Source organism: Eretmochelys imbricata, chromosome 13 (genome assembly GCF_965152235.1).
Source record: "Eretmochelys imbricata isolate rEreImb1 chromosome 13, rEreImb1.hap1, whole genome shotgun sequence".
NCBI classification, from domain to species: domain Eukaryota; kingdom Metazoa; phylum Chordata; order Testudines; family Cheloniidae; genus Eretmochelys; species Eretmochelys imbricata.
In genome coordinates this window covers 37,034,868-37,061,481 of record NC_135584.1, presented here as the reverse complement: position 1 = coordinate 37,061,481, position 26,614 = coordinate 37,034,868, and the positions used below count along the sequence as shown (strand labels likewise).

Below are 26,614 nucleotides of genomic sequence, written 5' to 3'. Positions count from 1 at the left end.
TCCGGGTTCCCCAGACTTACTCTGGCGAGACCGCCCCGCCCCGGAGGAGGAGCGGCCCCTGTCCCAGCAACAGGAAGTGACGTGAGAAACCGAGGCGGAAGTCGCTTCTTGTAATCGGGAATTAGCTGTTTCCAAGGGGGCGCCGGGCCGGGTGAGAGCGTCGGGGGGCCGGGACGCCTGGGTTCCCTGCTGGGGGCGGGGGCCGGGGCCGGGACGCCTGGGTTCCCTGCTCGGGGCGGGGGCCGGGGGCCGGGGCCGGGGCCCGGACGCCTGGGTTCCCTGCTGGGGGTGGGGGCCGGGGGGCCTGGGCTCCCTGCTCGGGGCCTGGGCTCCCTGCTCGGGGCGGGGGCCGGGGCCGGGACGCCTGGGTTCCCTGCTGGGGGCGGGGGCCGGGGGGCCTGGGCTCCCTGCTCGGGGCCTGGGCTCCCTGCTCGGGGCCGGGGGCCGGGGCCGGGACGCCTGGGTTCCCTGCTGGGGGTGGGGGCCGGGGGGCCTGGGCTCCCTGCTCGGGGCCGGGGGGCCTGGGCTCCCTGCGGCTCGGTCTCTGACTCTGCCCCGGCTGCAGGCGGAGATGGGGACCCCCTTGGTGGCCAGTCGGGGCCGGCGCTTCAAGTGGGCCATCGAGCTGGGCGGCCCGGGCAGCGGGGGCAGGTGAGGGGCCGGAGCCGGCCGGGGTTTGTTGCGGGGCTGGCGGCCAGGGAGCCCCCGGAGGGCTGGACAGCGGGTATGGGGCCAGGCGGCTGGCAGCGAGTTCTGCCCTCGGAGAGGGGGTGCGAGGTAGAGGGTCTGTGCCCAGGAACCCCAGATCAGGCTCCAGGAGCCTGAAACACCCTTGGGGGTCCAGAGGCTGGGATCCCCTCAAGCCTGCAGGGTGGCTTGCTAGGAAAGGGGACCCTGCCCTCCCAGTTTATTAGGGGCTGTTCCCAACCTGCCCTGCTCCAGAGATGGCTGCATCTCAGTGCCAAGCGAGCTGCACCCCTCCGGTGTTGCTGTTCCCCAGCTGCCCCACCCCAGAGCTGGCTGCATTCCCCTAGGTGCACAAAGCTCCCGACTCCTCCTCTCTCCCCAGGGGCCGCAGCGACCGGGGCAGTGGCCAAGGTGAATCCCTCTATCCCGTGGGCTACTCAGACAAGCAGGTCCCTGACACCAGCGTCCAGGAGACCGACCGTATCCTGGTGGAGAAGGTACTGTGGGGGTGGAGAACAAGGGCCTGCGGGGATGGGAACCCCCAGGACACCTGGGTTCTGGCTGCAAGTGTGGGGTGCAAGGGGGTTGGACACCTCAGTTCTCTCCAACGAGGTGGGGTGGGGGGCTCAGAGCAGGATGCTGGTTGGGGCAGGTGGGGAAAGGCCCCTCTGACATCTGTTCTTCCCCCCCCCGCCAGCGGTGCTGGGATGTGGCGCTGGGGCCGCTGAAGCAGATCCCCATGAACCTCTTCATCATGTACATGGCTGGGAACACCATCTCCATCTTCCCCACCATGATGGTCTGTATGATGGCCTGGCGCCCTCTGCAGGCCCTCATGGCCATCTCTGCCAGTGAGTATCCCCTCTCTCCTCCCCCTCCCTGCCCCCCATGGCTCACACTGCTCCCAGCGCCCCCTCCTGGCCATCCCCACTAGTGAGTATCCCCCATCTCCTCCCAACACTCCTACCTGGCCATCTCTGCCAGTGAGTATCCCTCCCCACTGCTCCCACCACCTGCCTTCCTCTGTCCTCATGGCTATTTCCACCAGTGAGTATCAACCCTCCCGCACTCCAGGCCCCTCAGTGACTCCCTGCAGTCCCAGCTCTTCTCCCCTAACCCTGTCCTGCTCCAGATTCCTGCCCGGCTGGTGGCTGGAGCCTCCCTGCAACCGTGGCTCCTGCCCCCCAAGTCTGACTGTCCTCTTCCTGCCCCCCCACCCAGCCTTCAAGCTTCTGGAGAGCTCTAGCCAGAAGTTCCTGCAGGGGCTGGTGTATCTGATCGGGAACCTGCTGGGGCTGGCGCTGGCTGTCTACAAGTGCCAGTCCATGGGGCTGCTGCCCACCCATGCCTCTGACTGGCTGGCCTTCATCGAGCCCCCTGAGGTGAGGGGGAAGGCTAGGGTGGGGGGAGGGCTCAGCTCCTGGGGGCAGCATCGAGGTTTTTGGGCAGAGGGTGGGGCCTGCAGGAAGATGGGGTGGGGGCTGGAAGGGCTGTGCTGACCTCCTCTCCCCTCTCTTTGCAGCGGATGGAGTACACAGGTGGGGGGCTGCTGCTATGACCCACAACTCTCGTAGCCCCTGGAGTGATGGCAGCCCCACCACCCCCAGCTTAGCACCCCCCAGGCTGCTAATGAACCTGCTGTGTGGGGTGGGAGGCAGGGTGCACCCTACAAGAACAATCTGGATCTTCCCTCCCCTAGGCAAGCCCAGCCCTTGTGCTCCCTCTCTGGCCTTGAGACACACTTAACGTATAAAATTTTATTCTTTATACAGTTCTGGTACAGAGCAAAAAAAATCCCTCCTGACCCCCAACACTGTAAACTAGGGCTTGATCCCCAATAAATTAAAAGCCCCCCACCCCCCAAGGATCAAGTAGTGGCTGCCAGGCCCTGTCTTCCACTTGAAGCCGCAAAGGGAGAGGAGATTGGATTTGCCTGTTTCAAGGCTGCCCTGGGGGCTCCAGAAACCACTTGTCCAGCCTGCCATGATTAGTGCTGAGAGACAACATCTGGGGTGGGTGGTGGGGACACCCCCCCTCCCCCAGCAACCCCAGGGCTATGGGGCAGAAGTGAATGTGAAATAAAAACTTAAGCCACATGTGTGATGAGTTGGTGGTTTCTCCTAGTTCTCAGCTCCCCTCTGGCCCCATGCAACAGGCACCCTGTACATTAGGCCAAGGAAGTTGGATCAGTGACTGGCACCGGTCTGCCGCCAGCAGGCGCCATTATAGCAACCATGCTGCTTGTACACAAAGGGGTGGGAGAGGGTAGGAAGCCCCCAACCCTTCCACAGCAGCTTAAAAGGGAAAGGAAGCAAATCAGCTTTGGCACTGTGTGGTGATGGGCACCATGGGAAATCTCTCCCATCCCTACTTTGTGAGGGTTGCCCCATTGTGACTCTGCCCTGTTGGGTCTAATACCCCAGTCCCTTTGGTGCATCCCCCTTTCTTGCCCTGTAGGGGTAGAGAGGTGGGGTAACTGTGCTCCATGGAGGCATGCCCCAGAGGGCAGCAGTGGAATGAAGTGGCAGGGGCCAGTGGGGGGGGTGCGCTCTAGGAGTAGATGGTGATGACCTCACTGCCGCCCCCCCGAACCAGCAGCACCCGCTCCAGCCCCTCGGTCAGCACCTCCAGGAACTCCATATCTGAGGGGCGGGTCAAGGAGCCAACACCAGTCAGTCAGACAGACACTGCACCCCCCCGACTCCCCATGCCAAGGATACAGTTCTCATCGCCCGCAGGGTTGCGGGGCGGACCCGGCATGTTGAGCAGGACCAGCTTGGCCTCATGGGACTTGTTGACGATCACCTCGTTGAGTTTGACAGCCGTGTGCATGCGCCGCACATTGGACTGGTCCCTGCAGGGGGCGGGAGGGTTAGGGGCGACTACTGGGGGGGAACCCTGCGCAGGGAGAGCTTGGGGAGGGTGAGACAGTGCAGGGTGGCTCCATGGGGGGTCCTGATGCTTTCCTCCTCCTCCCTTGGCATGGCATTTCTAGCCTCATGTTAGGGCATCTCCTCCACCACCACCTCCAAGGATGAGGGGGGTGAGGGTGGTCCCTGGGGGCTGATAGGAAGCAGGAGGGGCTTACGGCTTCATGTTGAGCAGGTCCTGCATGCCTTCAAGAGTCCGGGCCTTCTGCCCGCGGGCCGCCATGTACTTATCCTTGGTCCAGGTCATCTGGACCTTCTCTTGGTAGGTCTCTGTCTCCTCGTCCTCATCAGAGCCAATGCTGGTCAGGCGCAGCATGGAGTTGCGGTCCTTCACCAGCTGGGCCTGCGGGAAGACCGGGGGGTGAGTGAGGGAGTACCCCAATGGGGAGGGGAGCGGCCCACTCCCACCCCTGTCCCCACTTACCTCCCGGTCCCGCTCAGTCTTGGAGAGCCGCATGTGACGCAGCATCTGGGAGCGCTGTTCCATCATCAAGGTCCGCTCATAGGTGTAGGCCGAGATGTCGCTGTCGTGCTGCATGGGGCACGTGTGGGGTGGGGTGAGCTGAGACCAGAGGTGCAACCTGTCCCACGTCCCTCCCAGAGCTGGCACAGAACCCAAGAGTCCTGGCTCCCTCCCGCTCCAAGCCCTGGACAAAGCTGTCCCACATGAAGAGGTGGGGCCTATATCGGGGGCTCCCGAGAGAGACTACTCTTCAGCTGCTGCTCTCCCCTGCAGCCGCCCCCTCGAGTTTCTCACCATCTCCACCACCTCCACCTCTGCCTCTATGCGCAGGTGGTACAGGAAGGTGGCCAGGTCCTTCTTCATCTGGATGCTGTTGTCCTCCAGCTGGGCCACCGTGAAGATGCGGATGTTGCATTTACGCCACACCTGGGGGTACAGGGTTGTGGGGGAAACCAATCACTGGAACGGTCAGCATCTGCAGCCCAGCTCCCCAGTCCTGCCGCCCCAATCCCCCCTCCCCACACCAAGCCCCCACCCCACCCCCAGCACCTTGTGCTGCTTGAGCAGAAAGGGCAGCAGCATGAGCATGCCCCCATCGTGGACGATCCACCACACATCAATGTTGCCCTCAGCGAAGGGCTCCGCATTGCCTGGGTAGAAGGCCACATTCTTCGCCACCAGCAGGGCCAGGCGTGCAGCTGTGGTGACCCGGACGGTGCCTACGGGGACAAGAGTGGGTGGAGGTCAGAGGGCACCAGTGGGGAGCGGGGGGGATTCCCCCAAGCCCATGCCCCCACATACTGATGAAGGTCTTCCAGGCGCGGGCGTCCTCGCTCTGGCGCCAGGCATTGGGCCAGCCCATCACCACCGTGTTGTGCTTCATGCCGCCCAGGCCGCAGGACTGGATGAGGTGGGAGATGCCCTCCCGCACCTTGGCTGCCACCACCAGCTGGCAGAAACCCTTCACGCGTTCTGCCTCCATCAGGTGTTTGATGGTCTGCAAGACACACAGGGGAGCTGCTAGGGGGCGCTGTGCTGCTGGGGGCAGGAGCCTCTGCAAGGGAAGCCACAGCACTCGTGGGGGTTTGGCGGGGGGCAAAGAGCAGGGTCCGGGGCGCTCAGCAGAGGATGCTGTGCCACACAGAGCAAGGGCCAGGGGGCTTCTGCAGGGGGTACTGTCCTGGGGCTCAGCAAGGGACACCGTGCTGCTGGCATGGGGGAGACTCTCAGCAGGGGGCACTGTGCCACACGGAGCAGGGTGGTGGGGCGCTTGCCAAGGGGTGTCATGCAGTGGCGTGTGACTCAGCAAGGGGCACCGGGCCACACGGAGCAAGGGCCCGGGGGCAGGGGCTCGGGAGGGGGCACAGGGCGGCCAGTGGGGAATGGAGGAACTGTGTCACACAGAGCAGGGCCGGGTGGCTCGGCACGGGGCACCACGGTGCTGGAGGAGGGCAGGGAAGAGTGCCCGGCAGGGGGTGCTCTCCCCCCCTTCCCTGACCTGCTCAGCCGCCAGCGCCTCGGCGTAGTTCTCCAGGAAGTTGCCCACCATGACGGAGCCCACGATGGTCAGGCCCTTGCCCGCCTTGAGCTGCGAGGCGAAGGTCAGCAGGCGGGGGTGCTTCACGTGCAGGTCCTCGTCCAGCTTCAGCAGCACCAGCAGCTGGGGCCTGCGGGGAGTGAGGGGTCACATGGGGGCCAGAAGGGGCTCACCCCATGGAGCAGCAGGTCATGGGGGGGCTCTCCTACCTCCAGTTCTTGGTGTGGGGGGGCCCCTCCTCCAGGCGCAGCAGGGCGAAGCGGGCGGCGCTCAGTGACAGGCCCCGGATGCCATCGCCCCACTCCTTCTCGGCTCTGTGGGGGGAGACACATGGTGCTCAGCCGAAAGCTGTCCACCCCACACCGAGGAGGTGGGGTCACATGAGTAAGCTGGGGAAACTGAGGCAGGGGACGGGACCTGGCCAAGTTCAGACTGGACAGAACCCAAGTGTCCTGGCTCCCAGCACACCCTTGTCCAACCACCAGACCCCACTCCCGTCCCAGAGCTAGGACAGAACCCAGGCATCCTGGCTTCCAGCTTCAACGCAGGAGATAGGGCTTCCTGTACAGAACCACAGCACTACATCCCAGAAGGGTGGCCACTGGGGGAAGGGGGTGTCTCCCATTACCACAGCTGCCCACAGGCCCCTGGCTGGAGGCCCCCAGAGAAGGCGAGGGCTGCCTGCCCCATGGAGCCCAAGCCCCACTCTGCTCCCTAGCAGGCAGGAGATGGGGAAGCCGAGGCAGAGGGGATGGGGAACTCCCCAAGGTCAGGGAGGAAATGGGTGAACCCAGGAGTTCCAGGGGTGGCCCATCCAGCCCAAGGGGTGCCAGGCCCTGCCCGGTCCGCAGGCGACATGTACCCCTGGTACTCGATGTATTTGTAGATCATGCCGGCGATCACCATGGCGACGATAGCATAATACCAGGAGGACACAAACATAAGCGCCAGGCAAATGCTCATGCCCACGAATGAGAGCGCCCTGCAGGGAGAGAGAAAGAGAGAGAACCCAGGAGTCCAGACCCCCATTCCAACCCACCAGCCGCCTCCCAGAGCTGGGATAGAACCCCAGCATCCTGGCTCCCAGCCCCTCCTACTCTAACAACTCGACCCCACTCTCCTCCCAGTGCTGGGACAGAACCCAGGCCCCTGGGCTCCCTTACCAGTGGTAGTAGCGAAAGCGGGGTCTCCAGTTGGGGGTGCGCAGCAGGGTCTGCAAGGCGCAGGCCAGATTGACAAAGAGGTAACACATCAAGAAGAACCTACGGACCAGGACAGACAAGAGACAGTCAGGGGGGTGGTGCCTCGGGGGCTCCCCGTAGGGTGTGCAGGCTGACAGGCCACCACGGGATTCCCCACTCTGGGATGCAGATGCCAAATCCCGGCTGGGGGCCGGGGTGGGGGTGGGGGATCTGCCCCCTCCACAGAGTCCTGCCCATCCCCACGTGACTCGGCGGGAACCTTACATAGACAGGATGGGGGCCACCAGGTCCAGCGAGGCAATGAGGATGCCAAGCTCGGCAATACCAGCTGTCAGGAGCAGAGCCCACGTCGGCTCCCCGTTGGCTTTGCTATGGCCGAAAACCTAGGGCGACAGAACACAGGAAACCCACTTCAGAAAGGCAAGAATGCAGCCAGCTCTAGGGTGGGGAAGCTGGGGGCAGTTACACATAACACTACACAGGGGGTGGCTCGCCCAGCGCTAAGATGCAGCCAGCTCTGGGGTGGGGCAGCTGGGGGCAGCTACACATAACACTACACAGGGGGTGGCTCGCCCAGCGCTAAGATGCAGCCAGCTCTGGGGTGGGGAAGCTGGGTAACAGCCATATAGCAACCCCGCAACGGGGATGGCTTGCCCAGCTCCAAGATGCAGCCAGTTCTGGGGCGGGTCAGCTGTGGGACAGCTGCACAGGGATAGCTCACCTGGCGCTGAGATGCAGCCAGCTCTGGGGCAGGGCAGCTGGGTGACAGCTACACATAACACTACACAGGGATGGCTCGCCCACTGCTAAGATGCAGTCAGCTCTGGTGCGGGGCAGCTGGGTACTGTGGGAGGGAGAGGGAAGCGGAGCGCGCTCTTACCCTCAGGAAGGGGATGATGTTGTCCTTGGCGATGGCCTGCAGCAGCCGGGGGGCACCAGTGAGGCTCTGCAGCCCAGCCCCGCAAGTGGAGAAGAAGGAGCCAATGACGATGACCCAGGGCGAGGGCCAGGAGAGCGTCCCAACCACCAGGTTCCTGTGCACAGCGTCGCCAAACCTGCCGCCCGGAGAGGGACCGTCAGCTGGGGGAGAGCCTCAGACAGGGAAGAGGGGCTACAGACAGGAGGACCGCATGGACGGGGGCCCCAATGAGAAGAGGGGCAATGGGGACTCAGTGGAGGGGCATTATGGGCTGGGGGGGACCCAGCAGAGGGAAGCTATAGGGACCCAGCAGAAGGGTGCTATAGGCTGGGGGAGACCCATTGGAGAGGCACTAGGGGGACCCAGTGGATGCAGGGACCCAATGGAGGGGTGTCATGGGCTGGGGGGACCCAGTGTACCAGGAGACCTAAGTGGACAACGACCCAGTGGAGGGGGTCCCAGTGGAGGGGTGCTCTGGGGGGACCCCAGAGAAAGCACTATGGGCAGGGGGACCCACGCCCCCTGAGGAGGCGGCGTTATGGAGAGGTCGGGCAGCCCCAGTAGCAGGTGATGGCAGGGACATGACAGGGCAGACACCCCCCCAATACTCACTTGTCCCGCAGCACCACCCCTTCGATACAGGCCCCAAACAGAACCACGTTGCTGAGATCTATAGCAGTGTGGAGTCAAGGTGGCCGTGGCCCCAGGGTCACAGCAGGGTGGTCAGGGATCCCCCCACCCCCACACAGCCTCGCCCCGTGGTGGGGGCCCTTTTCCACAGGCCTTTTGTGGGCTCTGGCATGCTCTGACCCTGAGCGAGGCACGTCCCTCCTCTGCCCTTGCCCTGTCCGTGCCATCCCCCGCCACCATGCCAGCCCCCGCAGGATACAGACGAAGGAAGTGGTGAGGATGGCCAGGATGGTGCCAATGGGGATGGATTTCTGAGCATCTTTCAGGTCTCCGGAGCGGTTCGAGCCAGCCATGATCCCTGCAAAAGATCGGCACAGGAGAAACAGCTGCCAGGTGAGCACCCTGCACCGCTGTCCCGGACGCCAGGGTCCTCTTCTCTAGCAGTGGGAGCCTGCGGGGCCCCCTAGGGGTGATTGCCCTGTGCTGCCGTCTTGGATGCCACGGTCCCCCATCCCCCATAGCGGCAGTGCTTACCAGTGACAGACGGGAAGAAGATGCCCACGAGCAGGGTAAACGAGGTGGTGATGTCGGCCAACACATACTCCTGGCTCATGGCCCCCAGTACATCGACGGAGTGGGCTGACGGCTTCTCGATGATCTCCCCCTTCTGCAGGTAGCTGCTCCACAGGTTCTCTGCAGGGAGGGAGAAGTGGCTAGTCAGCAGGGCTGGGGCCACGGGGTGAAGCCACAGGTGATTGTACTGTCCCGTCCCAGAGCCACTAGGGTCTCTTGAGTCAGCACCCGACGTCTGTCTGTACAACCCAGGAATTCTAGCCGGTACCATGAAAACTCCCCGCTCATCCCTTGGCTGGGGGTCTGGAAGCGCGCTGCCATCGCGGATGCCTGGGTCCCATTCTCCCTCCCAATCTCCTGAGCGACAGTGCCTGTGTTTAAGCTACTGGACTGCCTTGGGGGCCAGTGCTGCTCCGAGGGCCTCAGAAAGAGGGCTGAGGGGCTCCGTAGCTGACAGAGCTCGTGCCCAGATGGCACCGGGCTGCAGCTGTGGCAGGATCCCCTGACCACCGGCTGGTGGGCGGATCCGCCCAGCTGCGCTAGGCCCTCACCAGTGATGATGCCGCTGGCCAGGCCTGGGATGCCCTGGATGGAGGTGACGTTGTTGTGAGCAAAGTATTCGTCGCAGGTGGCATTCAGCTGCTTGCTGGAGTTGCAGAAGAGGCCCCAGAGCTGGGTGGGCACCGTCAAGTTGCCCAGTTCCTGGGTCTTGGCGCAGAAGTCGATCTGCTGGCCAGAGAGGGTGCGGTTTCCCAGCATGCAGACCCTGCACCGGGCGGGAAGGCAGATAGACACAGTGCCCCAGAACGTAGAGTCCCCTGCTGCGATCAGCCCTGAGCAACACCCCAGGAGCGCAGAGCCCCCCACAGCGCCCCTAGCTGAGATCAGCCCTGAGCAAGTCCCACCCCCGAGGAGTGCCAAGCCACCCCGCACCCTCTGCCAGCCCCTTGGCACCTACGGGAAGCGGGGCGGGGCGAAGGAGGATTTGATGGCCCCGGCGTAGATGGCTAGGATGGAGACGATGACACAGGCAAGGAAGAGCGAGGCGAACTTGTTAACGTAGCGCACGCCGACGAAGACCACCAGCACCATGAGTACGAGGAAGGCTGAGCCATAGACCCGCATGTTGTTCAGCATGGCTGCCGACTCCTTCAGCACATCAGTGCTGCGGAAAATGGCTGCCTCGGGGGCAATGTACATCTGTGTGGGGTGCAGAGAGAGACGTCACCTCCAGGAGGCGCCGGCTCCAAGCCACCCTAGGGTGGGGGGCCGGCTGGTTCACATGGGTGGGGAATGGGACAGGTCACACACACACACACACACACACACACACTCCGACCCCAGGGGGAAGCATTCTCACCAGGAAGATCTCGATGGCTCCCAGAATGTACATGGCGGCGGCGAAGGTGGTGCCCAGATAGAAGCAGAGCCCCACAGCACCCCCGAACTCGGGGCCCAGCGCCCGGGAGATCATGAAGTAGGAGCCCCCAGCTGGAGAGAGAGGACAGAGGCAGTCAGGGAGTGGCTAGGGAGACTGGCGTGTGTCCCGAGGGCTCCCCATCCACAGGCGCCAGGGCAGGAGATGTCCTGAGATGGGGGTCAGGAAGGAAACAACCACCACAGGGAAAAACTGAGGCCTAGCTGATGGGCCCAGGGCTGAGGGGATAGGGAGGCTGGCCAATCCGGGAGAGAAGACTGGCCTGACCCACTCACCCGGCACGACTCCATTGGTGGCAATGGCACTCATGGAGATGGCAGTTAGCAGCGTCTGCGGAGAAGGTAAAAGAGGACAGCAGGGGGTGGTGTTAGAGGAACACGCTGAACTGGGAGCAGACATCAGGTTCACACCGTCTGCACTGAACGCGGCTGCCGCTGGGGTGGGATGAGGCAGCTGGAGAGGCCCGGTGAGCAGGGAGCAAGAGCTTGGAACTGGAAGTGGTGGAGAATGACATTGGCAACGATGGATGCAGGGGAGGCCTGGAGAGGCAGAACTGTATCGACTGTGGCCAGATTTGGGTAGGACACCAGGATTCGCGATCCTTAGAGAGCTCACTGCACTCTTCTGGCCGGGATGCTCCCTGCAGCACAGCGCCCGATAGTGCCACCCTAGGGTCAGCACTGCCCGCAAGGGCAGAGCACCAGCGCCCCTTAGTGCCCCACTGGGGGCAGACACTCACGCAGCAGCAGCAGATGAGGACAATGGCGAAGGCCTGCAGCACGCCGGCCGTGCCCACCACCCAGGTGAGGCGCAGGAAGAGGATGACCCCAAAGATGTTCTGCAGGCAGGGCAGATAGACGCCCATGAAGGTGCCCATCTGGGGTGTCTGCAAAGAGAGAGACTGTGATTAGGGCAAGGAGTGCTAGGAGGCAGGACTCCTGCGCTGGGAGAGGATAGACTAAGAGGACTGGAATCCTGCCACTGCCCTTCAATCCCGCCCTGCAGCCCCCTGCTAGCCCATCTCTGGGCTCCCCGCAGTGCCCCTCAACCCTGCCAGTGCCCCTCCATCCCACCCTTCAGCCCCATGCCATCCCAACCCTGGGATCCAGCCTGGTCCCAGCTCGGCCAATGGCCCTCAATCCCGCCCAGCAGCCCCTCACCTTTGTGGGCTTTTTCTTGCCCTCTGCAATGTTCTCAGCCTCCTCATGCTCCCGTGCCCCCTGCGTCAGGTTGGTGTAGTTCGCCATGCGGTTAAGCAGGGAGGACACCTTGGGCCGGGTATCCATTTCCTCCTGCAGGATGAGAGGGGGTGAAATGGGGAGCTGTCCTCGTGCAACCAACGCTGTCTGAGCCTGCAGAGAGCCTGAGTCCGTCACTGGGATGCAGCCCGAGTCCATTGCTCCAAGAGGTGTAAACTGCTTACGTGCATCTCAAAGGGGTGTGAACTTGAAGCCCCGTCACCCCCATCCCAGCAGCAGAGAACCAGCCGGAGGAAGAGCACAGCGGACTCTGGCTGCTGGATTAGTTCTGGGGGAAGGGGCAAACCCCCAGGCCCTGTTACCCCATCGGGGGGCAGGGCTGCATCATAGCTCCTGGATGGACATGAACCAGGTTTCAGCCTCCCAGCACTGGCCACCGGGGGGGCAGCAACTGACCCCCCCCTTCCCCACACTGCCCTGGAGTGAGCCTGTCTTCTCCATCCTGCCTACGGGGGGGCAGATTCCACCGGGGGTACCTCGAAGAGCGCCAGGTTCTTGTCGAAGTACTCATCCCCATCCTCGTAGCTGGTGTTGTTGAGATAGATGTCTTTCTTGCGCACCGGGTCTGAGGAAAGACAAGGGGGAAAGGGAGAACCCAGTGTGAGGTGCCGTGAGCTGGGGGGTCTCAGCCCGGTACCAGCTTACCAGGGTTCTCCAAGAGCCCAGCTCTTCACTGCTCCCTCCTGGCAGGGGGACTGCAGCACCAATTTACAGACACTCAAACCTCTACAATTCCTCTGGAATGGAAGGAGACTGAGGCACAGCATCAAGTCCTGGCTCCCAATCCCACCCTGCTGCAACCCACTAGGCCCTACTCCCCTCCCAGAGCTGGGGGGGGAGATAGAACCCAGGAGTCCTGGTGCCCAGCCCCTCCCTGCTCTAACTTGAGGTCTCACCCTCTCTCTGCCCCTTGGCGACAGGTGAGTCAACAGTCAGGCTGCTGCCTGCTCAGAGAAAGATTCCTAGCGGGGCTGGGCAGAACCACCACCTGTTCCTTTATTGCCCTGCCCTGCCCGGCCTGGCCCCCAGGCCGTGGAATCACAGGTAGATGCCTGCACAGTACGAACCTGCAGCCGCCTCCGCACGTTCAGCCGGGAGCCAGCGGCACTGGAATAACCACTCTCTACTACCTGGGGGGCACGGGGCGCGAGAGCTCCCCAGGCCCACAACTCGGGCCGGGCCTCTGGGGCGCTTGGCAGAACCCTGCCCAGGGTTCGCTTGCCTGGCATGGCTCGTGCTGCGAGAGCACCCACGCCACCGCCCTGCTGCACAGCGCCCCCCAGTGCCGCACTGGGGACCTGGGGCAGCACAGACTGCCAGGGGAGAGCCCCCACCCCACTCCCTAAAGCATCGTGCCCCTAGCACCACTCTGGGGCAGCGTAAGGTCACCCTCCCACGAGCATTGCTGGTGGTGCAGCTGCCGGCGGCAGGGCCTCAGTGTTTGCTTTGTACACAGCACAGGGAAAGTCACGCTACCAGCCAACCGCTGATGTGGGACAAAGTCAGCGGGAGAACGAGGCACTAACAAGCGAGCTCCACAGCACCCGATCCACGGGCTGGGGGCTCCCCGGCAGGAAAAGCCAAGGTAGACTACGTCAGCATGGCATTAGGGGACACTGTGCTGCAGAGAGAAGGGGCTCAGCAGGGGGCGCTCTCCCCTCCCAATCAGTGCAGGCCCCTGGGGGCGCTGTGCTGCAGGGAGCAGGGTGGGTGCTTCATAGGGGCACTCTCCCCAACACCCCAGTGGATTAAGTAGAACTGTGGAGTCCTGTCGCCCAGTTCCAACAGGCCAGACCGCCTCTCGGACTGTCAAATAGGGCTGAGAAGGACCATGGACAAAGTGACACCTCAGTTTTGGGCCTGATGCTCAGGCTGCAGGTGCCTGCAATGATCCAAGGAAGAGCAGATGGGTACGGGGTAAGAGGGGAATTAGTAGCGAGGGGTATGTAAATTACCCTCTCCCTAGGGCAGTCTGATGGAGGGGTGAAACACACATGCACACACAGAGCAGGGCTTCGGTGGGGGGCAGCAGGGACAGACACACACAAAGCAGGGCTCATCCCCTCCTGCAAGAGGCGGTAGGCACAAATGGACGGACACACACACACAGGCTCATTCAGGAGAAAGAGACACGCACGACTCCTTAGCAATACCGTACCTAAGAGCTGACACTGTTCCCCTGTGATGGAGGTTTGACTCACGTCTGAAAATCAAACAGAAGATGGGAAAAAATGAATCACAAAAGAAAAAAAAAAAGGAATGAAAAAAAAAAACAAACAAAAGACTCTGATCAAATATATTTCCTCCTGCTGATACATGTTAGCAAAGAAAGGGAAATGAGCAAAGATTCTGGGGGTTTTAGAGCATGATTTCAAAACCAAAAAGGAGCTGCAATAATATAAAAAGAAACCAGCGCAATTATATAGCAGAGTTCAGGGAGGTGGGGATGGGGCCTTTCCCCTCTAAGAGACACCAGCTCCAACCTGACCCAAGTGCGGGTGACTGGCTGGCTCATAGGGGTCAGGAATGGGAGATGGGGGTCTTTTCCCTCTAGTGGGCACTGATTCTAGGGTGCTCTACACAGCAGGGTAGGAAACTTGTCAATCTCCCACCCAGACACACACACGGCAGGCTGGACTCCAATCTACCAAGTTTGGACTCCACTCCTCAGATCTTTCCCTGTCACCTAAACCCTCAAGCAGCAGAGAGCAACGTGACTGAGGAAGGCGGGAGACTGGCTGAGGTGATGGTTGGCCTGGGACAGGCTATGAATCAAGCCTTTGTTGAGCCCAAGGATTCACCACAGCCCACTTGCTGCGGGAGGGAAAGAAAGAGACAAAGAAGGGAAAGACAGAAAGAGTCCAGCCCCACAGCTCCCCCCGGCTGTGTCTGTCCCCTGACCCTGCTGTTCAGCGGATGAGGCAGCATCTGGCGCCAGACTGGGGCTTTGTCCCTGCTCGCTGGGTCAGGGAACGGCCCAGGATAATTGGGGATTACATGGAAGCAGCTGGGATCCTGCCCTTTCCAGCTGCCCGGAGAACAGATCTGTCCCAGCACTGGCCCCGCTCCAATTCACACACTGCCCCAGAGGTGGTCCTGTTTTGGGAGCAGGGAAAGAGAAAAGCAAGGAGCTGAACCACCTGTGGGGTGGAAAAGGGTCCCTTAAGGGGTCAGTGCCTTAGGACACCATACAGGACTCCTGGGTTCTAGCCCTACTTACAGACTCTTGATCCTGTGGCCAGTGCTTGAGCTGCATTACATTCCCACTCCACAGAGCTGGGTAGATTTTCTGTCACTGACCCTCTCTCCCGTATTTATACTTTCTGCTGAGAAAAGAACCCAGGAGTCTGGACTCCCAGCCCCTCCTGCTTAACCACTAGAGCAGGAACAGAAGCCAGGAGTCCTGGCTCTCAGCACGCCATCTGAGTCGCTGTAGCTGTGCAGCCCAGAGCTGGGAGTACCTTCATAGGCCATCTCCTCTCCATCTAGCAGACAGGCAGCATGAGCCCTGACAAGCAGAGGGCAGACTGGCAGGAAGCCAGGGGCTAGGCTTGGGATATAATCCCTGACACTGCCTAGGCTGCAGCCTGCCCTCCATGCTGGAGCTAAATCGAATTAGCTGTGCTGCTGTGTGACATGAGGCCTCCTCCCGCTCAACCACTGGGCGGGGCAGGGGTGGTGAGTGGTTACATACTTAGGAACATGAGGCCTTTCCCCTCCAGGGGGCGCCTGCCCTGATCCAGCCCTGGCTGGACATTCCCCCCCCTCCCTAATCCCAGAGACTGGGATAGAACCCAGGAGTCCTGGCACCCAGCCCTCTCCAGCCCCTCCTGCTTCAACCACTAGACACCATAGTGAGAGCTCAGGAGTCCTGACTAGGGAGCTGGACTAACACGGGGGCTTTGTATGAAGTGGGTAGTATAGTAACCCCCTCCCCACTGTTCTTTCCAGCTGCAGCTGACAACAGTCATGTTGGCCATGTGCAATGCCCAATTGAGATCCGGGCACAGTGGGTGGAAGATACCGCGGGGAGCATTTACCAGGCTACACAGAGCCTGGTCTAGCCAGGAGGGGGCAGGGAAAAGAAAGAAAGAATGAAAAAGTCAGACAGGAAGAAAGAATGAAAAAGTCAGAGAGATGGAAGGAAATTCCCTGCCGGGGAAAGAGCCAAGCCAGCACCGCCCGGCTCCTCTGTGCAAGCCCAGAGCAGGGGCAGATGCCGCAAGAGTTTCCCCCAACGTTCACCCTCTCCCAGGAGCGCACCCTCTAGGTCAACAGGGGAGGCCAATCTCTGAGGCTTGTGCCAAAGGAGAATGCAAACCCAGTGCTCCAGCCACTGAGCGTTACTGACTATTGATTAGGAACCACAGGGGGTATGGCAGAAAGGAAAGGGTTAAGCACGGGGTGGAGGGCATGCGGGGGCTAGGGTCACCATCTAATGAGGTTCTCAGTCAATCCGCAGGGAGGGATATAAAAACACTACACTGGGATCACTGAGATGCAGCCACCTCTGGGGTGGGGCAGCTGGGTAACAGCTACATAGCAACGCTACACAGGGATTGCTTGCCCAGAGCCAAGATACGGCCACCTCTGGTGTGCGGATTGACAGCTGCATAACAATCACACAGCGAGACTGCACACAAATGGCTAGCCTGGGACTGAGAGATGGCCATCTCTGGGGTGGGAGCAATTGGGTAACAGCCACACAGCGCTGTCATGTAGGTTTGGGACAGGCAGCGAAGGAGGGTGCCATGTGGCTTGACCAGGGCAGAATCACCAGAGCTTGAATTCTGCCAGGACACTGGGGTTTGCTCCCTCTCTCTTGGTGGCAAGAGCTGTTTAGAGTCTGAGCAAACACATAACCCCCCTTTACTTACCCCCATCACTCCCGCTATGACAGGAGCCCCTAGTGCCCATCCCCAGCTGCATCCCCCATCCCTGAGGGGACAGTCACCCCACAGATCTCTTCCCAAAAACTGCCTGTCCAGACCCACACTGGACCCAAATGCACACCAACCCTGTACAGCGTAACAGCACAGGGCATTCCCACGGCCCCTTCTCTGTCAGGGTCTCTGGGCCTGATCCAAATCCATGGAAAGGTTCCACTGAGATTGGAGGGCTCAGGATCAGACCCTGCAGCACATTCCACAGGTCCCCCACATCCACAGTCAGCAGAGAAAGTGAGGCCCAGAGCAGGGGCAGAACCAGCACAGAAAGCACACAGCTACAAAGAGGAAGAACCCAGGGGTCCTGGTTCCCAGGCCCCCTGCCCGGCTCTAACCACTGGAGCGCACTTCCTTCACTAATCAGTAGCGAAGCTGTGGTTGGTGTTTAACTGAAAATCATGCAAGGGATTGGGAAGAGCCCAGGGGAGGCTGCTACGATGGTTGAGGAAGGCAGGCTGGAGAGAGTGCTTGGATCGGGGGGGAGGCACGGACGACAATCTGGAGGCAGGGGCCAATAAAGAGACACTGCCCCCCATACACACACCCCCAAGATAGAGGGGGCAGCCAGGTAGGGGAGGAGCAGCCAAGAGACAGATGCAGGTAAAGCAGATTAATGCGGAGTGTTTAGATGACGGCTCACCTGACACCATGATCTCTCTGGGCATCCAGATGCCAGCCCTGTTGGCTCCTTCCTGGGCCCCTTCTTCCACCCCACCCTCCTCCTCATCGTCCACCTTGGTAACAGTGAAGTGAGGCATTTTCTGGACTAACTTTTCCCCCAGCGCCGGCAAGGAACGGGACTGGAAGTGACGGGATCAGGTGACTGGCAGGCCCCAGGGGAAGAGGCGGGATGGTGTGGGGGGGACACGCCCTCCCCTGCTGTGTGTGTCTTACTGGCACTAAGAGGATTAACTGCTCCACAGTACAACTGCTTTCACTCTCCTGCTGAACTGTAGCAGACACCATGGGAGAGGCAGGGGCCTGCACGGGCCCAGCAGTGCGATGCAGCCAGCTCTGGGTAACAGCCCCACAGCTACTGTCTGGGATGGAGAAGTCTGTAGCCGCCTGAGCTGTAGCATGGCTTTCAGAGAGGGAGGATGGAATCAGATCAGGACTCCTGGGTTCTATCCCCAGCTCTGGGAGAGGAGTGGAATCTAGTGGGTTAGAGCAGGGGTGCTGGGAGGCAGGACTCCTGGGTTCTATCCTAGTTTTGGGAGGGGAGAGGAGGGGAGTGGGTCTAGTGGATTACAGCAAGAGAGGTGGAGCTGGGCAAACTCCAGAGCATGGTAGTCTTTTCCCTACATACTCCGTCCTCTCTATTTATACCATAATGGAGCAGAGATTAGGGAAAAGGTCTTAATCAGTTTAGGAAATGCCTAAATGGGGAACTCCAGGCCAGAGTGAATCACACAAATGCTGGGTTGGACCCACACCACTTCCCACTCCAGAATGGGGTTAGCCACACCTCCCCCTGCCCTGGAATAACCCCTTGAGAAAGCAGAGGAGAGCCCTGGCACAGCAGCCCCTTCAGTTCTCTGTTGAGGCTTCCCACCCCCTGCATTGGCTCAGATGAATTAGTTACCTTTGCAAACTGCTCTGAGCTGATCAGTGGAAAGCGATTAGGAACAGAGCAATGTAGGGCTTGTCTACACTACAAAATTAAGTTGATTTAAATTAAGTGGATGTACAGCTACCGCAGTATTTAAAGCGGTGGTTCACATCCACACTTGCTCCTTCTGTTGGCAATGCACATCCTCACCAGGGGCGCATCCACTGACTGAAAAGGGACATTGCTGGACACTAACAGCTGGAGCCTGGCAGCCCTGGGCCTGACAACCTCAACTGTAGGCATGGGGCTCACAGTTGCCCCACCCCCAGCTGTCAGGCGGATGCCGGGCTCACAGCGGGGCCACTCCCCCACCCCAGCCTTGACGGCCCCGACTGTGGAGCCCACAAGGGGCTCAGTTTTACAGCAGGGAGCCTACAGCTGTGAAATTGACAGTCTTATCAGTTTCATGGCAGCTATTATTTCAAATTTTGGCTTGGGCTCTGGAAGTCAGCCTGTGGGGAGCTCACAGCTGGAGTCCCCTCCCCCCTGAGCTGACAGAGAGAGATGGAAAGGAAATGTGAAATAATAAAACCAACCGTGAAACTGACAAGAATGTCAATTTCCCAGCTGGCAGGCTCCCTGCTGTGAAACAGACAGGTACAGACTCACAGCTGGGGCTGTCAGCAGCTGGGCAGGGGTGGGGAGCCTCCCACTGCGAGCCCCACTGCTGGGGCTGATAGCTGGAGCCGATAGCTGGAGCCCCCATGCTGTGACCCAGTGAGAGACTGGGGGAGGGGGGCCAGGATCATGCTCTCCTTCCCCACCCCTCCAATACCTCATGGGAGGCAGCAGGGCTGGAGGGTGCTAACAGCTGTCAGCCCAGTTTGGGGCTGACAGCCAACGTAAGTAACGCAGTGTCTACAGAGACACTGCATCACCCTTACTACATCGACATAAGCCCTACGCCTCTTGGGGTGGTAGAGTCATGACGCAGGCCTACTCATTTTGGCAGAAGCACCACTGTAGCGTAGACTCAGACATAATTAAGTCGATGTAAACTGCCTTACGTCCACCTAACTCTGTAGTGTAGACCTGGCCTCAATTCCCTTATTAGGGACAATTTGCGTTCCCCTGTCAGGCATCTTTCAACTTTATTTCTGCCGCCATCAAAAGGCCAAACCACACTTTACACCATCGTATACATTCAAGTGGAATAGCTGGGGGGCTGCAGGTTGGGATTGAGGGGCACCAGCAAAACTACTGGGTTGGGGGAAGACAAGGGCTGGGGCAGCAGGTGCTGTGCGTTGGGATTGAGGGGCACCAGCAGAGGCAGGGGAGCCCAGGGATAGGATAGCAGTGGGTTGTGGATCAGGATTGAGGGGCACCAGCAGAGCTGTGCGGGAGGGAGAGGACAGCAGCCAGGGCTGGGATAGTTGGGGGCTGGATGTAATTTTGCTAACTACCTCCAGTCCTGACCCAGAGCCCCACCTCCCGTTCCAGTTGTGCCCTTTCAGTTCCTCCTCCGCTCTCTGCCCCAGCCGCACACGCCCACACAGCAGCGTGATGCCCCAGAGCAGAGGGGGGCTGAGGTCGGATCACACACTATGGGGCAGAACTGGAGTCACCCCCCAGGGTTTCTCTTCAGCTGCCACAGAATCAGGACTGGTTCCAGGCCTCCGCTCCCCCTGCAGTCAACCCAGAGTCACACCTGACTGCAGTGGAGACCTGACTCCATTTTGTTCACAGCACAGAAAGGACACACATCCATCTAGCTTGGACAGAGGAATCAATGGATAGGGAGGGCCAGAGAGCAGCTGTGAGCATCTGGAGCGGGGGTGAGGGGAAGGGAGATCAGGACCTAGCCCCTAGCACTGAGGGGAGCCCAGGGCACCACTCCACTCTCACCTTCACGGGCTGCGAGCTCTCCCAGCCCTATGGCTGTTTGAGGAACAGAGAACAGGCGTAGGCGGAAGCTGCAAAGGGCCATTTGTCATGGGATGATGGGAAAGAGGGGGCTGCGTGAGACAGGGGCTGCGGGTGAAACAAACAAGTGGGGAGACAGCACAGCATGGAGGGCAGCAGGCACTCATGTTAGTGGGTCAAGTGGGCCCCCATGCAGGAGTGTGCGTTGAACATCAGCAGAGCGCTACACGCATGCCTGGGCGTGTAAGATCACAGAAGCTCTATGCACCTGTCTCTGTGTATGCATGAGCTGCTGCTGAAAACAAGTCAACCCCATACACGCGTGTGTGCTTGTACATCTGTGTCTTTGTGCATGTACTGAAAAAATCAAGGAAGTTGTGTGTGTCTGTCCGTGTTCTCACTCATCCCAGCCTTGGGGTCACATCAGGTCATGCAGCAGCCTTCTCCCCAGTTCCCATCCGCTCTCCCTGTGTCCAAGGACAAAGGATGTCCAGAAAGGCACAGCCAGCCTCTCCTGGGAGATAAACAGCTGAGGTGCTGGGGACATTAAGTCCCCGAGACACTAGCTGTCTGCTCAATCTGTCCTCCTGCTGCAGGCCTGTCACACACATGCATTTCTGCTCTATAGTTCCTGCAGGGCCTGTTTTGCTGCCTCACTGGGCTTCGGGCCTCTGATGGCAACAAAAGGACCCCCTTCGAGGAACACAGCGGCCTTGATGTCTTGTGAAACATCTGTGACCTTACCAGGGTATTGTCCCACAAGTGATCCCACAGAGGGAACAGGGAGCACAGGATCATCCCGGGTGCTCCAGTGGAGAAGGCTCATAGGTATGGGAGTATGAGCCAGACAATACCCATAAACCAGCTCTCCCTTCCTGAGCCCAGGCTGATCAGCTTTGCCCTGGACCATGGCCATCCATGAGCCCCTTATGACAAGCGGGAGATGAACAGACCTGGTGCCAGGGCGGACTCACAATTGCACACTCATGTTCACTGCAAGAGCTGGGAACGAACCCACAGCGTCCCAGCAAATCCTAGCTCTAAAGAGTCACCTCTGCCTCCTTTAAATCTCTCCTTGCAATTTTAACCCAATCCAAAGTACTCCTTCACTTCCTGTCCTAAACTCTTGGGGCTGTTAAAGCAGCAGCCATGCTCCACACCAGAGGCAGCTGCATCTCAGCACTGTGCATCATTATTATGCACTGTTACGCAGCTGCTTCACCCCAGAAGTCGACGCATTTCAGTGCTGGGTGAGCAATCCCTGCGCCCACATCCTATGAGACGAACACGGCATTTATGTGCACGTACAGCAGACCACAGCATTATCAGGCCTGTAACATAACCCACGCTGGGAGGCCCCGAGAGGAGCCGTGACTCTGAATCAGTGGTGACCAAAGCCCCACTGCCACGATGTAGGACTCATCTCTCATCTGAGTCTGCATGAAAAAGGGAATCAACACAATTAAAGGGAAGTTCAATTCTCCCAAGTCATTTCCCCTGAGCCTTGCTCAGCATTTCCCATGCAGGAAAAAGGCTGAAGAAAAAAGGGTACTGGCTGAGCCAGGGATACCAATCGAGTCAATGCACTATAACCCCCTGAAAACACCACCCCGTCCAGCCACACCTACATTAAAGCTGGAAACCAAGACACCTCGCCCCCAAAATGGAAGCTGGAAGTGTGTTCCAGTTTGTTGTGAGCAAATGGGAAGATCAAAGCATTTAGGAGGCACCTAATAGGCAGCAACAGAGAACTGGCAAGACAACTGCACCTGGTGATACACTAGCCACCATAAACTGGCCCACCCCACTGCAGCCATGAATTATGGTGGAGTCACCCATAACTGATCCCCCTCCATCTCCAAACAACCCTTGAGTCATCCCTCTTTAGTGCAGCTGAAAGAGGTCTCCTTCCATCTCCAGCACACCCAGCAGTTGCGGTGTGCATGTCCATCGCAACCACAAGTTGGCCAACAGATGGGTGTATTGTAAGTTGAGTATGCCATCTCCAATGCACCCATAGTGTCTTCCTCCACTTCCAATGCACCCGTAACTTGCAGTGGACTCATCCAACATCCCCTGGAGATGTCCCGCTCTAGCGCCAATGCACAAAAACTGTCTACCTCCATTGCATTCATGTCTCTCGCCACTCTCCCACAAGATGTCCAACTCCAATGCACCCAGGTCTCCTTCCACCCTCCCAAATCAGCCCAAACCAGCCACATGAATCTTGTTGACTTCCCAGCCTCTCATGTTCATGCACATGATCGGCCATGTACCACCTACCTTCCGCCATGTCATGGGGGTTGGACGTCCTGTCGCTAGCCAGCTCGCCCGCCACAGTGGCCACCGAGGTGGTGGCCCCTGAGAAATCACTCATGCCCTCGCTGCGGCTTGTCTCAGGGACACTCTCCCGGGAGCTGAAGCGGACCCGGGAGCTGGAGCGGGAGCTGAGGTCCGGACTAGTGTCAGAGAGCCCTGGGATGTCGTCGATTTTCGTAGGGGTCACCATGAACCGGACGGAAGCCATTTTGGCAGGAGACCGTTGGCGTTGGTGCATGCGTGCGTGGAGAAATCTAATAACTTCCTGGAAGCTTTAAATTCTAATCGTCCAGAAACAATAACAAATAAAAGTGAAATGATAATTTAGGAGGGTAACGAAATGAGTGGGGTAACAGCAGGCTCCACCACCGAGTGGATTCATGTCTAGCATGGATCCTCAGCGGTCTGGTGCAATGTGGTGCCCAGACACCCAATGGTTATCAAGTGAGTTTTCCACAGGTGTGGCTAAAGGTGGAGCACGGGAGCTGACCCATGGTTTACCATGCAAATATTTCACAGCTGTCTAGTTTAGTCAATGATTTTTTTGTCAGAGGCCCTAGCCCGAGGCTTTGGCATGCAGACAATCCTTGGAGAAGCGCACTGCAAGGACAGTATGTGCAAGGAGAACGTCTCAAGTCCTGGGGCAAGCAGTTGTTTGCAAATATCCTGCAGGGAAGGTGGTTCAAGCAAGGGGTCTGTTGGTTATGGAAATGAGACAGTGCAAGGAGGCAAAAGAATTTTACAAAGTCCTAGTGCAACGATGGAGGCAGAAGAGACCAAGGGATCCAGGTACGGCGAGAAGAATTACCCGCTGGTTTCTAGTGTAATGTGCAAGGAAAGCAAGTATCCCAAAAAGTCCTGCTGCAAATATCTCACGTGATCCTGGTGTAACATGAAGGTCTAAGAGCTCAAGGGTCCTGGTGCAGGATGGCAGCTATTCTACACGGTTCCGGTACAAGGAGGTAGAGTATCCTTATGCAAGGAGATGATTATTGCACAGAGTCCTGGTGCAAGGACATATGAAACTATTTCTTGAGGTCCTGGTAGGGTTATGGTGCATGAATATTCCTGCTGCAAAAACGTGCAACTTTTCAACAGGGTCCTGGGGTGAGAAGACAACTATTAAATGTCAGACTAGTGCAAGGACAGACAGTAGCGCAAGGGAATATGCCTATTCCAGAGGATCCTAGGGCAAGGGCCCACAAACTCTCTACAGGATCCTGATGAAACTCACATGAAGGTGTGAAGTCATGCAAGGGTGAGAAAATCCCACATGAGAACATGCGAAGCTCCCATATAGTCCATATACAGGGGATACCATTATGCAAGGGCATACATATCACCAATGTGTCAATGAGGCAAGGGCATGCAAACCCACTGCAGGACAGGGATGATGGTGCAAGACCGCCAGTGTGTTGGGGCGGCAATGGATATACAAAATCCTAGTGAGTGGGGCGTCCGTGCTCGATCCCCAAAGAGGAGGAATGATGGTGCAAGAAATGTGTAAGACCCTTATGAATAAATCACTGGTGTAAGGGCATGCATGAGTTCTGTGAGGAAAACAATGGTGCAAAGGATGTGGGTCTCTCAAGTCACTACTGGAAGGGTTGCGAGACCCCCATAAGTGGAACCAATGGTGCAGAAGGCAGGCAAGCCCCCTGTGAATTGGTGCCAGGGTGTGCACAAGTCCCATGTGGGAGACTAGTGGTGCAAGGTCACACGAGACCCCTATGAACAGGTCCATAGTGCAGGGGTGTGCAAAATCCCTGTGAGGGAGCAACGGTGCAAGGGATGCACAAGCCGCACGTGGGGGAACCGGTGGTGCAAGGGGTATGCAAGAGCCCCCTGTGCAGATCATTGGCACACAGGCTGCACAAGAGCCCTGTGAGGGGGGAGATGGTGCGAGTGGCCTACAAGCCACATATGGGGAAGTGATCGTGCAAGGGGTGTGTAAAAGCTCCACACATAGGTCGTCGGTATGAGGAGCATGCAAGAGCCCTGTGAGGGAGCAATGGGTGCACAAACCACATATGGGGAACTGATGGTGCAAGGGATGTGTGAGAGCCCCATGTTAGTGCAATGGGGGGAAGGGCGAGCAAGAGTCTGTGACCAGGTCGGTGGCGCAAGGGGGGTGCGATAGTATGGGGGGGCTCACATTGCGCGTGCGCAGCAGCCCCCCGCCCCGCAGCGCCCCCTCCTCGCCCGAAAGCGTGGGAAAAGCCCCGGGTAGCTGTTAGGGACCGTTAGCCGTTTACCTCAGGCGCGCGCTGGCCTCTGGTCCTCAACGTTCCACAGGCTCCCCGCGTGCCGGGGCTGCAGCTCCTGCTGCCGCTCGCGCTGTCAGCTGCCGGCTTCAGTAGAGGAGGGGGTGGTCCGCAGGAAGCGCGCTTCCCCCGCCCCCCGCCCTTTCTCGGCACATGCGCAGAACCAGAGAGCTAGGGCTTTTCCTGTGCTTCTGTCTAGTTCTTCATGGGCGGGGGAGGAGAGGGGTCAGAGGTCATAAATGGAGGGGGGAAATACCACAGCGCGGGGGCCGCTGGGAGTCGTAGTTTAATTAAGCGAGGGGGCGAGCTAGCGGCAACGGCACATGTGGAAGGGGAAAATGTGGGGGAGGGGCATTAGGGGTCAGGATGAATGGGGGCAAGTGTGGGGGGCATTTTGGGGCATGGGGAGGGGCAAATTCGGGGTTTGGGCATTAGAAGGGCAAATGTGGGGGGAAGGGGCATTTGAGGCATTAGGGGCTGGGGCAAATTAGAGGAGGGGGCATTTGAGGGATAAGAAAAGGCAAATGCAGGAGGAGGGGGGTCTTTGGGGGTGAGGGCAGTGGGAGAGGTGGGGTAACTGTGGGGAAGGGGCTATCTGGGAGACAGAGGAGGGGAAGGGCAAACCAAGGGGCTTGGGGAGCTGGCAGTCTCTGCTGAGAGAAGGGGGGAGCAGGGTGTGGGGAAGGGAAGGCAGTTGGGGGTCACCCCAACTTCCTGCCTCCAGCCTGACAGGGTTTTGATATCCCCCCACCCCCAGAGCAAGGTGGGAGTGGTGCCCCCAGCTCCCTTCCCCATAGCAAAGCCCCCATCCTCGTGGTCTCTCCAGGGATCAGGCTGTTGTAGACGTGAGCTGTCCTGTGAGGGGCCCCAGGCTGAGCCCCTTCCCGCTCGTGCCAGGGATGGATGCCGCCCTCACTCCTCTCCTGGCAGGAGCTGGACTGGCACAGCCCACAGAGCCAGCACCAGGGTTACTGACATGCCGCCTCCCCTGCTGGCACTCACCGAGGGGCCTGAGGCATCGAACCCACCGCCAACAGCTCCAGCTGGCCATCAGAGCTTGTCCTGGGGCCCCGTGAAAGGCACTGCAGGGAGCACAGCTCCCGCCAGCCCTGATCCCACCCACCACACGCAGCTCTGCAGTGTCCCACTCCTGACCCGCACATCCCTGGGATTTTCCCCCTCAGCTCTGCTGGTGCCACTCCCTCCCAACCTGCAGCCCTTCACTATCCCAGCCCAGGGCTTTCCCCCACAGCTCTGCAGCCTTCCAGTGCCAAGCGTGGCGTTGGGACCAAGGTGACACCCCTTTACCCTCTGCCAAGCCCTGGTCCCTTGCCACTGCCTGCGAAGTGAGCAAAGCTGGCCCAGGGCCAGAGGGAGCAGACAGAGCATGTAGGACGTGTCCAGTTGGGTTTCCTGCACTGGGGAGAGGAGCGGGGTCTCCTGGCCAGCTCAGGGGGCTGGGAGCCAGGACTCCTGGGTTCCCTCCACATTCTCGCAGCGGATCAAGCAGGGCTTTCCGTGCTTGCTTCTACCGCATCCTGTGCCCTGCCATACATTAATCTGCCCTGTGTCCCCAGCACCCCAGGGCTTGTTTTCATACCCTCCTACTGCCCGATTGGTGCTCCACCCAAAATGCCCATCTCCATTTATGCCAGGCAGATGCTGCCCCCTGCAGGACACCAGGGGCCATCATTCCCCAAGAGGTGTTGGGGATGAGATGAATTTACTCCTCTCTCCACGATTTAAGTAAGATGAGCTGGAGAGCCTATCCAAATCGCCCCTCAGCCTCCCCTCCCAGCAGGCCTGTAGCGTTCCCCACAGATCCCCTCGTAGTGGTCCCACAGTCCAGCCACCTCTCCCCAAATCAGCCCCATTACCCTGCCAGTCCCTCTCCCGTTTCAAATTTGCTCGCACACGCTGCCAGTCTCTATAATCTTTGAGGCCGAGATCAGCGATTCCTACAGAGGATGATTGT

General features: G+C 59.5%; 2 protein-coding genes across 6 annotated transcripts; one reads left to right on the top strand and one right to left on the bottom strand.

The window, feature by feature from the left end:
- The first annotated feature begins 42 nt into the window (after positions 1-42).
- On the top strand, positions 43-2,785 carry EMC4 (ER membrane protein complex subunit 4). Of its 2 annotated transcripts, XM_077831620.1 has the most exons (6): positions 43-151; positions 566-651; positions 1,070-1,184; positions 1,385-1,538; positions 1,909-2,069; positions 2,210-2,785. In XM_077831620.1, exons 2-6 carry the CDS (start codon positions 572-574, stop codon positions 2,243-2,245), a joined length of 546 nt encoding a protein of 181 aa, XP_077687746.1. In that variant the 5' UTR covers positions 43-151; positions 566-571; the 3' UTR covers positions 2,246-2,785. The 2 variants fall into 2 exon arrangements, with proteins under 2 accessions (XP_077687746.1, XP_077687748.1); XM_077831622.1 differs by lacking the exon at positions 43-151 and having other exon boundaries at positions 492-651.
- Positions 2,430-24,792, bottom strand: SLC12A6 (solute carrier family 12 member 6). Of its 4 annotated transcripts, XM_077831615.1 has the most exons (26): positions 24,631-24,791; positions 22,340-23,477; positions 13,797-13,841; positions 12,115-12,203; positions 11,540-11,671; positions 11,119-11,265; positions 10,655-10,709; positions 10,302-10,432; positions 9,900-10,141; positions 9,493-9,707; positions 8,903-9,061; positions 8,628-8,726; positions 8,351-8,408; positions 7,700-7,874; positions 7,084-7,202; positions 6,781-6,879; positions 6,480-6,599; positions 5,827-5,931; positions 5,579-5,747; positions 4,882-5,077; positions 4,630-4,799; positions 4,375-4,506; positions 4,042-4,149; positions 3,776-3,960; positions 3,408-3,541; positions 2,430-3,329 (listed from the first exon to the last, which is right to left on the bottom strand). In XM_077831615.1, exons 2-26 carry the CDS (start codon positions 22,611-22,613, stop codon positions 3,238-3,240), a joined length of 3,450 nt encoding a protein of 1,149 aa, XP_077687741.1. In that variant the 5' UTR covers positions 22,614-23,477; positions 24,631-24,791; the 3' UTR covers positions 2,430-3,237. The 4 variants fall into 4 exon arrangements, with proteins under 4 accessions (XP_077687741.1, XP_077687740.1, XP_077687743.1 ...); XM_077831614.1 differs by having other exon boundaries at positions 3,776-4,149; positions 24,631-24,792; XM_077831617.1 differs by lacking the exon at positions 22,340-23,477 and having other exon boundaries at positions 24,631-24,789.
- Positions 24,793-26,614: the final 1,822 nt, after the last annotated feature.

What these genes read in the sequence shown, in the direction of transcription:
- EMC4 (XM_077831620.1), top strand. Translation starts at nt 572, where the DNA reads ATGGGGACCCCCTTGGTGGCCAGTCGGGGCCGGCGCTTCAAGTGGGCC. An exon ending in ACCGTATCCTGGTGGAGAAG is followed by an intron (nt 1,185 to 1,384) that starts GTACTGTGGGGG and finishes CCCCCCCGCCAG; the next exon opens with CGGTGCTGGGATGTGGCGCT. An exon ending in CCTTCATCGAGCCCCCTGAG is followed by an intron (nt 2,070 to 2,209) that starts GTGAGGGGGAAG and finishes CTCTCTTTGCAG; the next exon opens with CGGATGGAGTACACAGGTGG.
- SLC12A6 (XM_077831614.1), bottom strand. Translation starts at nt 22,613, where the DNA reads ATGCACCAACGCCAACGGTCTCCTGCCAAAATGGCTTCCGTCCGGTTC. An exon ending in AGAACCTGGCGCTCTTCGAG is followed by an intron (nt 11,672 to 12,114) that starts GTACCCCCGGTG and finishes CTCATCCTGCAG; the next exon opens with GAGGAAATGGATACCCGGCC. An exon ending in TCCTCATCTGCTGCTGCTGC is followed by an intron (nt 10,710 to 11,118) that starts GTGAGTGTCTGC and finishes CCTTCTCCGCAG; the next exon opens with ACGCTGCTAACTGCCATCTC.